Source organism: Dasypus novemcinctus, chromosome 5 (genome assembly GCF_030445035.2).
Source record: "Dasypus novemcinctus isolate mDasNov1 chromosome 5, mDasNov1.1.hap2, whole genome shotgun sequence".
Classification (NCBI taxonomy): Eukaryota; Metazoa; Chordata; class Mammalia; order Cingulata; family Dasypodidae; genus Dasypus; species Dasypus novemcinctus.
Window position 1 is genome coordinate 21,855,055 of NC_080677.1, and position 15,142 is coordinate 21,870,196.

The 15,142-nt window shown below is 40.5% G+C and overlaps 1 protein-coding gene across 7 annotated transcripts in view; it reads left to right on the forward strand.

Annotated features, from left to right (window-relative positions):
* The window catches only part of ELMO1 (engulfment and cell motility 1), a 559,155-nt gene that overhangs the window by 156,554 nt on the left and 387,459 nt on the right, over positions 1-15,142 (forward strand). For all 7 annotated transcript variants that reach the window (XM_058296771.1, XM_058296773.2, XM_058296772.2 and 4 more), the window contains exons 5-6: positions 2,768-2,818; positions 11,550-11,719. In XM_058296771.1, coding sequence (XP_058152754.1) covers positions 2,768-2,818; positions 11,550-11,719 — 221 coding nt within the window. The remainder of the gene's footprint in view (positions 1-2,767; positions 2,819-11,549; positions 11,720-15,142) is intronic.

The following is a 15,142-nucleotide window of genomic DNA, read 5'->3' on the forward strand; positions in this document are numbered from 1 at the left end:
GCAAGGCACTCCTTGCACGTGGCAGCACTGCATGTGGGCCAGCTCACCACACAGGCCCTGGGTTCCAACCCTGAACCCTCCATATGATAGACGGACACTTTATCAGTTGAGCCACATCCACCTCCAGTCCAATGCTTTTTAAGAAATGTTAGTTTACTACTATTTTTAGAAATGCCTCAGGACCACACCAAAGTTCCATGAGGGGAGACTATCTCTAAACCCTCCTTGCCTTTTCATACCCTCAGGGTCTTCTCTCCTACTCGATTAGAAAATTTGGGGAAAGTAGACTGGCCCCCTTTTCCTTTTTGGGAAGGAGCCTGCCTTCAGTCTTACCAGAGCAGGACTTCCCTATTGGCGGGTTCAGTTAGCATGTCCACTGGCTCTGTGCTGAGCCTTGTTCTCCATTATCACTAATAAAGGGGCTGGTGTGATTCTCCATCTTCTAAGTCCACTTAGGACCTGGACAGAGAAGAGATGTGCTATGTACTCCATTTCCTTCATACTCTCTAATTACCGTTTGCTCTCTTCTTCAGTTTTCACACAGTCATAGCATTCCAATAGAATCTGAGTTGAACAGCAATTTTTTAAAATGGTGTAAATTCATTTTGCCACCTCATTTCCGAGCCTGCCTGCTCACTCAAGACATGGTCCAGTGCCCTGGAGAAGCTCTTGGTTGGACTAGAAATGTTTGCAGGCTGCCAAGGAGAGTTTGAGTCAGCAGTGTCAGACTTTCAGGTCAGCCTGTACTCTGTGAAATGTTCAGATTTGGCTTTCTTTGGGAAAGGAGCATTAGTCTTTTCAGGTAAGTTCTTTCACACAATTCATTTTCCAATAAGTAGTTGGAATTGGCTCAGCGAGCCAGTGTTCCTTGGGTCTTTGACATCTCATCCTGAGAAATTTTCCCATCACTTTATCTGCTGCATCCTGAGCACATTATAGCTGTGGCTTTTCTCTTGTCTTAAGTGATGCAGAAGAGCGATCTTCAAAACACACTTATCAGTTGTAGACTGATAACTATGTTTTGAAGATCGCTCTTCTTCTGCATCACTTAAGACAAGAGAAAAGCCACTGCCCACAACAGAAAACAGGAGAATTGCATCCATGTGGAATCTAAGCCCCCTCTTGATATAGATGTGGAGTGGACATAACCATTCCAGGGTCCACAGGATGGAGGAATAGAGTATGGATTAGAGTGGACTTACTGATATTCTAGTTATGAACTATTGTGATTAGTAATCGAAGAAAATGTGACATTGGTGTGGAGAAAGTGGCCATGGTGGCTGCTGGGGGTAGGGAGTTGGAGAAAGAGATGTGATGTGGGGGCATTTTTGGGGTTGGAGTTGTCCTGGGTGGTGCTGCAGGGACAGTTACCAGACACTGTATGTCCTCCCATGGCCCACTGGGTGGAATATGGGAGAGTGTGGGCTATGGTGTGGACCATTGACCATGAGGTACAGCGGTGCTCAGAGATGGATTCACCAAGTACAATGAATGTCTCATGATGATGGAGGAGGTTGTTTTTATGGGGAGAGAAGTGGGGTGAGGAGGGTGGGGGGTATATGAGGACCTCATATATTTTTAATGTAACATTAAAAAAATAAATAAAGACAAAAAAAAAGATTAAAAAAAAACAACCAGAAAACCATACTTATCAGCCTCCTGGCAGGAGTGCTTCCATGTTGGGGGTATGCCACGGTGACTCCCAAAGGTCACCTCCGGAAGCTGAGCCCAGTGCATACTCTGGTGGCAAAAAATAAAACTGCCAGTGAGATTCTTCCTCCAATGGCACAGGTGCCAAGTGCTGGCTTCAGAACACTCGCTTCAAACATACTTGCCAAGTGGAGTCACATGGATATGGGATCATTTCATATGTAACAAGGAGCCAGCATATGTTAAGAAACCAAGTGCCTTAATAATCTTTAAAAAAAAAAATGGCTCTATTGAGACATAATTCACATACCATAAAATTCATCCTCTCAGACTGTTTAATTCAGTTCATTTAAAGAGTTGTGCAGGCATCACTACAACTTTAAATCATTTTCTTTATCCCAGAAAGAGACCCCATACCCACGAGCAGTCATGCCACATTTCCCCTCCCACAGCCCCTGGCACCATTAATCTACTTTCTATCTCTATGGATTTTCCCATTGTGGACATTTCATATAAATGGAAGTATATACTCTGTGGCCTCTATGTCAGGCTTCTTTCACTTAGCGTAATGTCTTCAGATTCATCCATGTTGTTGCATGCACTGCATTTCTTTTTATGGCTGAATAATATTCCATTGTATGAATAAAGCACATTTTATTTATCTCCTCATTAGCTGAGGATCATTTGGGTTGTTTCCCTTTTTTTGCCTCTTATGGGTAATGCTGCTTTGAACATTCATGTATGAGTTTTTGTTTGAGAACCTGTTTTCATTTCTTTGGGGGGTATGTATGCAGGAGTGGAATTGCTGGGTCGTATGCCCATAACAACCTTCTAAAATTAGTTTTTGCTTGTGATTCTTGGGCTCCATATTCCTGTTCCTTGAGTTAATATTCATTTCCTTTGTTCTGACTACTGTCTGTGACTTGATCTGAAATCAACTTATCTGTGACCTGGTTTAAAATTCCTTGTAGAAATAATTGAAAACTACTCAAGTGAAATTAAACTGAATCATAAGAATAATGATTATGTAGAGTCTCTACTAGATTATATTTTCCTTTGTTTTCTTTACCAACATTCTATTTGTTGACTTACAAAGGCTTATTTTTTTCTTTTCCAGAATCGCAATGAAATAAAAAATGGCACTATCCTTCGATTAACCACATCTCCAGTAAGTTGATATTAGTTTACAGTTCTCTAATAAACTATTTTTCTCCCATATAATAAACTTTATTTATAGAGAAGTTTTAGATTGCATAAAAATTACATCAAAAGTATAGGGGATTCCCATATATCCTATCCTCTCCCCCTACCACATTTTGCCCTATTAATAACATCTTACTTCATTGTGGTACGTTTGTTATACTTGATGAACAAATATTGAAGCATTGCTACTAATCAAGTTTAATTTATGGTTTACACTTTTCACTGTACAGTTTTATAGGTTTTGACAAAATGTATAATGGCCTGTATCCATCATAGCAGAACAATACCAGGGTCCTAAAAATGCCCTATGTTCTACCTATTCTTTCTTCCCCCCTACACAGAATATCTGGTAACCACTCTCTTTATATCAATGTTACAAGTTCTTCCATTACAACAAAAATAAGTCTATTTTGGTCCATGCTTGTATTCCCCCATTATGTTTGTTTATTCCTCAGTCTTGGGGATTTGGGGATGGTGAAAAGATGCCCTCTCTGCTTCAAATTGAGAAGGGGATTAGATCTTATGTGACAGATGGAAAGAACTGTTTCGCTTGTAATTGTAGATACTCTTTGTTTTTTTGGGATGGGCGTTGTCCATCATCATCATTTTGTTCGTTGTCCTGGGTGAATATGATGAACTTAAGGATGAGTATTGGCCACAAATTTGCTGAGATTCAGGGCTCAACTGGCATGGGAAAAGACTGACAAATTCTCCCTTTTGGGCAATCTCTAGGACATAGTTTTAATGGATGTAGTACTTTATTGTAGGTTCAAATGAAAGAGGTAGAAGAGTCATGTGTAGGGAAATTATAAATGTCTAACTCTGTTACATTGGGGAAATAGATTATTAAATATTCTAAATAAGTAGCCCACCAATGGGGTGCTGATTTTATGGGGTTGTATACCTTGTCAATGTGCCTGAATGGCTCTAGAGCCCTTGGGAGCACTGCTGTTTCAGTTTTGTTTACTGTGGTAGCTAGTGAGATCTGCCTGAGAGGTATATAAGTAAACATCTGAAACGCCCTTCTGACTCACTTTGAAATTTTTCAGCCATAAAAAAACCTTTTGTGTTTAATGTTTCCCCCTTTTAATCAAGGTCTTTTTCCAGATGCATCACTGGTTGGTGTTTGGTATTAATCCTTCAGTGCCAGGGAGGCTAATCCCTGGGAGTCATGTCCCACACTGGGGTTGGGTGGAGGGAAGGTAGTGAGCTTATTTGCTGAGTTTTACTTAGAGAGAGGTCCCATTTGAGTAACAAGGAGATTTTCAGGAGCTAACTCTTAGGCAATAATTATTATTATTCTAAGTTTCAATTTTACAAGAATAATGTTCATAAGTACAAGCATTAATATTGTAGGCTTGGCATATTGGTCTGTTTTCCTTTTAATACACATTGCCTATATACTCTAGAGATTCTTGCCACTCTATTTGAAAATGTAGCAGGACTCCCCAGAATGGGAGTTTAATATTTTGTTGGTTATTGTGTGGGTCTCCACCAACTAAGATAACACCCTATGACAACTTGAACACATTCATATTTCATAGAGGCATGCCCCAGGTGTACCCTTCCCACAAAACCCCTCATCACAGGCACACTGGACTGGTGACCTTCCCCTGCCATAGATACCAAAAGACACTCCCACAATTGTACTCTCAACCACAGTCCTCATTCCCTCCAGAGTTCACCTGTTCCTTCCTCCAGCCCTTCCCCCAGCTGTATGGATGGCCCAATCCATCCCCCAACCCTGTTCCTCATACTCCCACACTATCAACCCCACTCATACCACTGCACCCCTGTTCACTGCCAAACTGCCAACCCTGTACCTTATTGTCCAGATTGAGCATCAGCTCACCACTTTCTACTCTCTTTCTATTTCATGGTAACATATCTTCCACACTCTACCTCTGTGAGTCTGCTCAATATCTTTACTTCTTATCTGTGAGTTCATGCAGTATTTGTCCTTTAGTGACTAGCTTGCTTCACTCAACATGAGATCTTCGAAGTTCATCCATGTTATCGCATGTGTCAATACTTCATTCCTTCTTACAGCTGAGCAATACTCCATTGTTTATAAATACCACATTTTGCTTATCCACTCATCCATTGATGGGTACTTGGGTTGCTTCCAACTTTTGGCAATTGTGAATAATGCTGTGATGAACATTGGTGTGCACACATCTGTCCACATCCCTGCTTCAATTCTTCTGAATATATTCATAGTAGTGGGATTGCTGGATCATATGGCAGTTCTTTACTTAGCTTCCTGAGCAACTGGCAAACTGTCCTCCACAGTGGCTCACCAGCAGCAGTGGATGAGTGTTCCTATTCTTCCACATCCTCTCCAACATTTATAGTTTTCTGTTTTTTTTTTTTTTAAAAATAGTAACCAGTCTAGTAGGTACAAGATGGTATCTCATTGAAGTTTTGATTTGCATTTTCCTACTAGCTAGTGATGTTGAACATCTTTTCATGTGCTTTTTAGCCATTTGTATTTCCTCTTTGGAAAGGTATCTATTCAACTTTCTTGTCCATTTTTTCCTTTTTCTTTTTTAAAAATTTTTAAGGAGGTACTGGAGATTGAACCTAGGGCCTTGTACATGAGAAGCTGGCACTCAACTACTGAGCTACACCCACTCCCCTCTCTTGCCCATTTTAAAAAATGGGTTGTCTTTTTATTATTGAGATGTAAAATTTCTTTATATATGCTGGATATTAGACCCTTATCAGATAAGTAGTTCCCAAATATTTTCTCCCATTGAGTAGGCTGCCTTTTCACTTTCATGACAAACTTCTTTGAAGCACAAACGTTTTTATTTTGTGGAGGTCCCATTTATCTATTTTATCTTTCATTGCTTGTTCTTTTGGGTATAAAGCTTATGAAACCATGTGCCAATAATGCTATTTCAACAACAGCGGAGTCTAGATAAAACACTTTAAAGACTTCCAAATAAAGGTAGCTAAACAAGATGATTCAGTATATTCAGACCCCTAGAGCTGTCTGTGTTTCTTATTACCAGCCTTCTGACTTGATTGTAGATACTGCGGATAGCATATTTTAAACTATGTGCTAAAGCACTTTATTGCTTTCCTAAGAATAATCTGCACAAAATACACCAAGTGTTACTATTTTCACGCTGCATATGTGATGAAAACTGTGTCTAACTATCATTTTCAGTTTCCACTGAAGCCATGTGCTTGGTTGAAAATAAATGAAACATTGGGAAAAGCATCTGGCTAAAATTAAGTTGTGGGTTCTGTAACTACCACAAATTCTTCTTGTTGAAAATTACATTAGAGAGACTTAAAAACTCCTAAACATTTCCCCCAATACCATCTTGAATCTAAACAGTGATAAGCTCAATAGAATGCATTATTGTAGTTGGTCGAACCATCTTCCAATGCCTCCTTTTCTACTTGCTGGAAAATATCATGTATCCTTGTTTTTCAATGTCTACATGATGAACTGAGATATTTTTTTGCCTGACTTAATATTGGTCTTCTACTTTAGTCAGCCTGAATTAATGTTCATTTGACATTTAAAGACCATTGCTTCATTTGGTTCTTGTAGTTTTATTTATCCTGCTAAAATTACTCATCTGTTTGCTGGGTAAAAAGAGCACACCTTGTCTTTAACTTCATCTTCTAAATGGAAATGCTCAGCTCTTTTGTCTAGGCCTACTCCAAGTCAGGGAACAGGGTTAGTTCTCTATTTTATTGCCATGTGTTCGTGAACAAAATCTCTGCAGTGTTAGTTACTCCTTGAAAGATGGTTAGGTGATTGGCAAGAAAAAGATTTTTAGCATCCTGAAAGTGAATATACCAATACCACGGGTGACTTGGTATCAGGGATAATGGAGCTTGTGTTCTTCAGATAAGGTCCCTCACCTTCCCCACGTGATCAAATGAAAAGATGCTAAAGCCCGTAACCCCAGGTGGGGCAGCCATCTACAAGACAGTTCTTTAAGTTTTCTATGAAGCAGTATTTCCCAAGCCTGTGCTTTTTTTTTTTTCCTTTCTTTTTCTTTCCTTATTTATATTTAGATAAGCTGGAGTTGCATCTTTCCCCGTAAAAAATTTGTCTTTAGAGAGGTACTTCTATTTATTTAAAATATCATTTCATTCAGTGAAAATACATTATGATCAAACAGCAAAATGAATGCTTTTCTTTCACCGTGCTCTCTTCCAGCTTACCAGAGAGACTGTTGTAGCCACTTTCAAATTAGGGGTGAATAGGTTTAACCATTTTTGCTCAAAGAACAAGACAATGCAATAAAGAGAACATTTCTAATCATATCTCCCTCTTTCTGCAACATATTTATGTTTCTAAGATATTCCACACAGTATGAATTGTCATGTAGAAGAATTGAGCCTGTGCTTGGGAACTGCTTGAAAAATCAGAACTAAGGCTATCTAATTTTTTAATAATGTAGTTTTCCCCCTCTGGATACAGAAACTTTGCAGAGTCATCATGGGAAATTTGAAAAATGCAGCTTGCTGCAAAGAAAATTATGTATAACATCATAATTCCTAAATTTATTTGATTAGTTTCCTTTGGTAATTTTTATGCATACACATATATGACTATGTGTATACATCTATATATATACTCTGTTCATATATATATATATATATATATATATATATATATATATATATATACACACACACTCATTTATTTGTTCATCCATTTAATGAAATTTCATTGAACTTCCAGTAAATGCCAGGCACTGTTCTAGGTGCTGGGAACACAGTGGGAGCAAGCCTGATAAGTTTTCTCTCCTCTTGGAGTCTCCACTCTAGTGGATACCCACCTCCTCACCCCACCCCAACCCCACCCCACATACACCTCTGCTCCCACAAACAATTATATATATATGCATTCTGCCTATTTCTCTTAGTATTCCATCAGGAGGATGTAATCATGCTCTCTTACATTCCTCAGGGTACCTGTGAGAAAAGGGAGATCAAGAGGGGGAAGTGAAGTTCGTCCACAGAGCTTCTAGCCACAGAACTGGAAGCATCCCCTGGCTCTCAGTCCTGGTTCTGTGGGCTCTCCACCTCTGCCCACCTGCGTGTCATGGTACTCTTCTTGAAAAGAAGAGTAAAATTTACTCAGAAGTAAACACCATGGGTGCCAATATTAGTCAGGGTTCTCTAGGGAAACAGAACCAACAGGAGATACCTGTGAATATTACGTGATTTTATAAAATTGTCTCACACAACTATGGGGCTGTGCACAAGTCCAAATTCTGTAGGGCAGATTGCAAGCTGGGAACTCCGATGAAAGTTTTCGAGGTATTCCCTAGGAGAAGCTGGCTGGCTGAAGTGGAGAGGAAAATTCTCTCTTCTCTTCTGGGTTTCATTGCTTCAGCTTCTGGTTTCCTCTCTCCTTCTGAGTCTCATAGATTTCTGCTTCTAGCTTGCAGGGCCTTCTCTCTCAGCTTCTGGGGGGTTCTCTCTGTATCTGTCTCCCTATTCATCCAGTTCTTAAAGGACTCCTGTGAGAGGATAAAACCCACCCTGGGCTACACAGCACTGAAGTAATCTAATCTTAGGGCCTTAGCTGAAGTGATCTGATCAAAAGGTCCCACCTACATAGGTTCAAACCCGCAACAATGGATTAGCTGAAAGGACAGGGTCTTTTCTGGGATCCACAAAAGCCTCAAACTACTGTAGTGTTCTACATTTTTATGGAGCATTAAGTCCTTAGAGGGTAGTACCAAGGGTAAGGAGTAAGGTTTGCCATGAAGGATGAGAACAGCACCATGAGAAGAGGATACATCATTTCAGGCACTGGATGGAATGCAGGAGAAGGGGGAATGATGGCTCATTAGAAACTTTTCAGCTCATGGCCGCACCTTTGAACTTGGAATGGTGCAGCCTGACATAATTTGGAGGTGCCTTTATCACTGCTTTTGGAAGGTACCTCTTGCCTGTGATACCAGCCAGTAGGCTGTGGCTTTGATATGCTAATATGGGATGGTCTCAGTAAAATATTTTCAGTTTCCACAGCAGCAACCCACGAGTAGTCAGGTTTTTGCCTGATTGGTCTCTGTAGGACACTTGGCCTTTTCAAGTGTCTCTTCTCTCTCTTTTCTTTTTAAAAACACTTAAATGATTTATGTATTTTTAAACTTTTAATTAGGTAAATTTCAAGCACATACAAAAGTAGAAAGAATGGTATATTACATCCCTTCTTCCTAGCTTTCACAATTATTGACATCAATTTTCTTAGGAAGATTCCTCCTGAAAAGAGTACAGGGAAAGCAGCTTTGCCTTTTGGTATAATAACCCAGGAGAGGGGCTCATTGGGAAAGACAAGGCGGTAATTAGAAGGCAGAGAATCAGAGCCAGCCTTGCCGTGTGGAGCTGGGCTGCTCATTCCCTCCTTCTTGCAGAGGCTGAGTCTTTAGTGCTGGAGGACATGGCTCTTAGCCTGAGATTCTGGACCAGCAGTATCAGCTGCACCTGGGAGCTTGTTAAACCTACACTTTCAGGCCCCCATCCCTAGCCTATGGGAAACTCTGGGGGTGGGAGCCAGAGTGTTTTATGAAGTCGAGGTGATTCTAATGCAGGTAAAAATTTGAGATCTACTGCTTTAGCACCCATTCTCCAGGGTCCAGCGGCCCAGATGTCAGTTCTAGCACTGTGTGACATGATGTATGTTACTTAACTTCTCTGCATGTCTCCTTCCTTTATAAAAATGAAGATGATAAAGGAACCTACCAGATAGGATTATGGTGAAGATTGAATTATTTCCTGAAGATATTTAGAATAATGCTAGACAACTGTTAGCTGTTTTTATTTACTAGACTGAACATCACCAAACATTGTTAATTAGCATTAGTAATGATCATGAAATTATTTTTGAATACTCATTATAACAGTAAATTCAAACTTCCTATGTGGAGGAAATGCATATTCACATTATTCAAAGTGACTGACTTGAGTTAAATATTCATTTAAGATAACATACCTTTGAAAATTTTGGAGACTAGTTTATCTTTGAACAATTTTTAAAGATTCTCACTCAGCCCTTCACCCGGCTTTTGAAAAATGGGCATTTTGTGTTTGAGTGATTGGTCAGATACATGGGAATCAGTGAACAGGTGGGGTGGGGGTGGTTTCAAACTTTTCTGCTCCTTCCTTGTTCTCCTCCTCCTTCTTTCTCAAGTTCTGGCACAAAGTGCCTGTTTGGGTTTCAGTTGGGAAGTCAGTGACCAAATGAACGATGGGGGCATGGGTTTCTCCCCTGTCCTGGTCCCTGCCTCTCCTCTGGGCTGCTTCAGTGGGGCAGTCAAGAGGGGAGGAGGGAGGGAGAGGGGACCCTGGCTGAAGCGCCAGTGGGTGTGGATACCCTGCCTCCCTCTGTAATCTTAACCCTGTTACAGGTTTAAGACATGCTCCTCAGATATGCTTAACCACTCATGGCAATTTCCTAGCTTCTGTTCAGGAGTGATACCTAACAGTTGAAACCAAAGTGCAGCAACTTACCCTTTCTCTGAACTGTATGAAAAATACATGAGACATATACAAGACATATAAGAAAAAGTAACTGGAAAGGAGAATATGAGGAGGGCAGGGTGCTTTAGCCATTGCATATGCAAGTTAGCTAATAACGACAACAGATGTTTTGATAGCTTTTCCACTAAGCAAAATCACAGGCAGAAAAATTTAATATTTCATTTTTCTTTCTATGCGTTTGAACTGAGGGGTGGAGAAAAAAACCTTTACTGGGTGAATGAGACGTTGAGACCACAGATTATCATCCAGAAGTTCCGCTCCTCCAATGTGTTTCCATTCCTCTCCTGCATGAAGAAGCCAAGTGTGAATGCCTTAAAAGGAGAACTTAACTCTAGGCATAGCTGCTAAACTGGTTTCCCAATTATCTGGCTTGATATTCACCCAAAAGCCAATGCATGTTGGAGAAAATTGAATTTTACAAGCCTCCTTATGTAGTGCTAGAAGATTCTCAGTATCACAGGAAGATTATTTGGGTGTCTAGTGAAGTTTTCAAACATTGGGTGTAGGCAGTTATTACTCATGGGTGAGCATGCTATATAAATGTGTGTAAACTGCTTAACTAAGCAAATAGGTTTTTGTGGTATCTAGACAAATAATTTCACTTTAATATAGTCAATATTCTGGAAGCAGATGTGGCTCAAGCAATTTAGTGCCTGTCCCCCACATGGGAGGTCCCAGGTTCAGTTCCCAGTGCCTCCTGAAAAAAAAACAAAAACAAAAACAAAACAACAAGCAAAATAAATGATAAAGCCAACTCAGGAAAGCCAGTGTGGCTCAGTGGTTGAGCACCAGCTTCCCACATACGAGGTGCCAGGTTCAGCCCCTGGCTCCCGGTACCTCAAAAAAAAAAAAAAAAAGTCAATATTCCCCCCGTTGTTTCCTCCTTTTTGCCATACACTGTTGAGTTCCTGGGGCTTTGCTCTTCATTCGCTCTTCCATTCCTTGAAATAGAAAGATGGGCCCTATCAGTACAATACGACTGATTCCCTCTGGGAAATCAACAGGTGCTGCACTGAAGGTGAAGTCAGAGTGGTGGGAAACCTGCCATGGACGTGCCCACTGGGTAGTATTCCTAGAGTTTCACTTCTCTTCCTTTCTCAGTGAAGCACTCGTCTTCTGTCCTTTGTGGTTCCCTCTGTGGACGCTCTCCCCTTTGCTTTCTCCCTGGTCAGGCTCAGAACGCCCAGCAGCTCCATGAACGCATCCAGTCTTCGAGTATGGATGCCAAACTGGAAGCCCTCAAAGACCTGGCCAGCCTCTCCCGGGACGTCACCTTTGCCCAGGAGTTTATCAACCTAGACGGCATCTCTCTTCTCACCCAGATGGTGGAAAGCGGCACAGAGTAAGTATCTGTTATCCAGACTTCCAAATCCATCCTTTTCTTTCTAGCATTTGAGGTCTTTGTTACATTCCTTATATTTGTAATTTCTAGTTTAAGAGATCTGAAATTTGACTAGGGTCAGGGGGATAAAGGCTTTTAAGACAGCGTCTGGGTGGTAGGTTTGTAATTTAAATAGCTCTACCACCCCCATCCACCAACCAGCTATTCTGAGACAAAGTAGAAATCCATAAAATACCTAAAATGTCAGATTTATGAGGAAAAAAATTAGGTCATTATCTCTAAGGGCCTTTCCAACACTTAAATTGTAATTCTATAAAATCCAGCAAATCCCTCATTTCCCTTGCCTCTTCCCAAGAAAAACTTTCATTTCCTGACTCCATTAAAAAAAAAATTGAATACCTACTGTATTAGTCAGTCAAAGGGGTGCTGATGCAAAATACCAGAAATCTGTTGGCTTTGATATAAGGGTATTTATTTGGGGCCGGAGCTGAGAGATACCAGGTCATAAAACATTAAGTTACTTCTTACTTCCCTTGCCAAAGTCTGTTACCACATGTTGGAGCAAGATGGCTGCTGAGTTCTGTAAGGGCTCTTCCTCTTAGGCTTCGTGGTCCAGCTTCTTCCAATATCAGCTGTAGGCTGAGATAAGTCTAGTCTCTCTCCTGGGGCTTGTTTCTCTCCGGGCTCGGCTGCTCTGCTGGCTCCACAAGGCAAGCTGCAGACTATCAGGCTAAGGTCTCGTCTCTCTTCGCAGGGCTTCAGCTGGGTCTAACGGAGCCTTCTCACCTTCCTCCTGTATCTGCTTCCCTGTGTGTTTACTTCCTGGGCTCCAATATAAAAACTCCAGCTAACTCCTCTACCTTGTTTTCTCTGAGTCCCCGCCCACCAAGGGGGGCAGGGACTCAATGTCCTTCTGACATGCCCCAATCAAAGCCTTAATCATAATTTAATCAGGTAAAGGTGAAACCTCTGAATCCAATACAATCTGATATCCCCAGAGGAACAGACCAGTCCACAAACATAATCCAATATCTGCTTTTGGAATTCACAAATAATGCCAAACTGCTACACCTACCTTATGTCTGAAAGTATTAAACCTGGTCAAAAATATCCTTCCTAAAGTATTTTTTTAAATTCATAATTTAATGATTAAATACATTCCCTTCATTACATTAGATTAAAGGTACTAAATATTTATTGAGTAACTGCTGTGTGCAAACATGTGGGAGGCAGACAAATTAAGAGATGTTATGTCAATTATACTTCAAAAAGTTGTTAAAAAATGTTAAAAAAAAGACATGAGGCTTTTCTTCCAAAAATTTATGGAGACAGTTATTTTACAAGGAGAATTAAATTGGTGTATAATCACTCCTGAAGTATAAAGGAATGGACCAGTGAAATCTTAGAGAGCTTCACAGAGGAGGCGACATGCAAACTGGGCCTTGAAGGAGGCGTTTGAGTTCATCACGAGTGAGGAAGGGATGGCATTTCTGGTTGGGAGCTCACTGTCTTGGTGAAGGCTTTGGTCGTGGTGGTGTGATTGGGGCATTTAAGGAACAAGATGGATTTAACTCTCTAAGTATATGGAGCAATAACCACCACTCGATCCCTGCATGCCAGGGTAGGGTTAGCCTGAAGCTGCCATCCTATATGGACAGGTGCTATTGGAATAAGACTAGTAAAAGGTGTAAATTAGTGGCATAAAAATCATTGGATCAGTTAGCTCTATATTGATAGGTTCAACCAATAATCCTAAAAGTTGGTATAGATATTTATTAGAAAAGAGAAAATATCTTTGAGAATTGGAATTTAGACACGGGTCATTCAAATCTCTCTTTAGTACCAGGTAACACAAAGAATCAGCTGATGGCTACATGTTGGAGACCTGTCTCAGCCCCTCCCTCCCTTCCTTCCTTCCTTCCTTCCTTCCTTCCTGTCTCCTCCTACACATGTCATGATTTAGCCTCTGCAATTGGCATTTATTAAACTTTTTTTTTTTCTCATTCAAAGAGAGGATGTTTTACAACAGCAGGAACATTGGTTTAAAAGGGAATATTCTGTGCAGTTTGGAATTAAGGGGTCTTACCTCACAGATAATTTGGGACCATTTCTAGGACTGAATAGGAGAAAAAATCCAAACCAAGAGGACTGGCAAGCAGGCTTGTGGGTGATCTGGAAAGGGTTGTTATGGGCAGGCATCATGTATTATTTTTAAAATTATGACTAAAACTCTGCTCATGAAGTTTTTGAGGTCTGTCATTTTGGAGTGGGACTAGGAAACTCAAACCCTGGAGATGATCAGAATCCAAAGTGATTACTATAAATTGGAGATGGGTTTTGGAAAGGCTGGAGGAAGTTGAATAAGGTGAGGTTTAGAGGATACAAAGAATTAGCTGAGAGTCCTGTCTTTGATAGAAGCCTCAGGCTGACATTCAGAATTGAAAAAGCTAATGGCCTTCCTTCTTTTCTAGTGACCAGTGGAAGAGTAGAAGCTGTGGGTATAAATATCTTGATTGGTAATTGAGGATTTCTTCATGTACTTGTCAAATAGGGTAGAACCATGTTGCATGGACCCATTGCTTCTGGTGAGACAGTAAGTCCTGGAGGTTTCTGCCTGTGACATTTACTAACAAGTGAAATAGGAATGTAAAAATCTTACCAAATTTATTGATTTATCCTATACTGAGGCAATATTGTAATATTGTAATACAACTAAGATTCGGTGGTTGTGTCACAGATTCTGAGGGGTTTGAGCACTAGAGTCATCCACATAATCTTTTGTGAATACTTCCACCAAATGCAACCATCCGTGTGATATGCACCCTGGTTGTGGGGCTGTGCAAAGCTCCAGTGCCTACAGGCCCTGGGTGGTTAAGGTTTTTGATAACAGCAAAAAATCCATGCTAGAAGGTTTTGTTTTTCAGTTTCCCACCAAAGGGACCCTACCGCTTTTGCTGGAAAAACAAAACAAAACACAAAACTAGTATTTGTGTATTTGCTTGTTAACATTCTTTTTTTTTTTTTTTTTCATTCATTAGTGATATTACCTTACTCTGAAACTCATCTCAACCCCTAGAGAGGTACAAAAGAACCAGCTTCCCTCAGACCTAGGTTTGGGCACAGCATGTCTGAATTATATCTCCATGTTGCACACATATGAATGTGAAAAAAAATTCAATACTGCAGGTACTTTACGTGAACCAAAGCAACTGATTGCCTGATTGCCTTTTTTTTTCCTTGTCATGCGCACTAACATACATAAGGCATCCCAATTTCTGTTTCATACAGGTTTCAGGCAGATAATCAGAACTAAGGATCAGTATTTGGACGAGATCTGTTTGGCATTTGTCTCATACTTTCCCATCAAACTATGCTACTGGGGATTAACAACATCTCTCTGGATCACCTTTGGTGTCCTCGTCA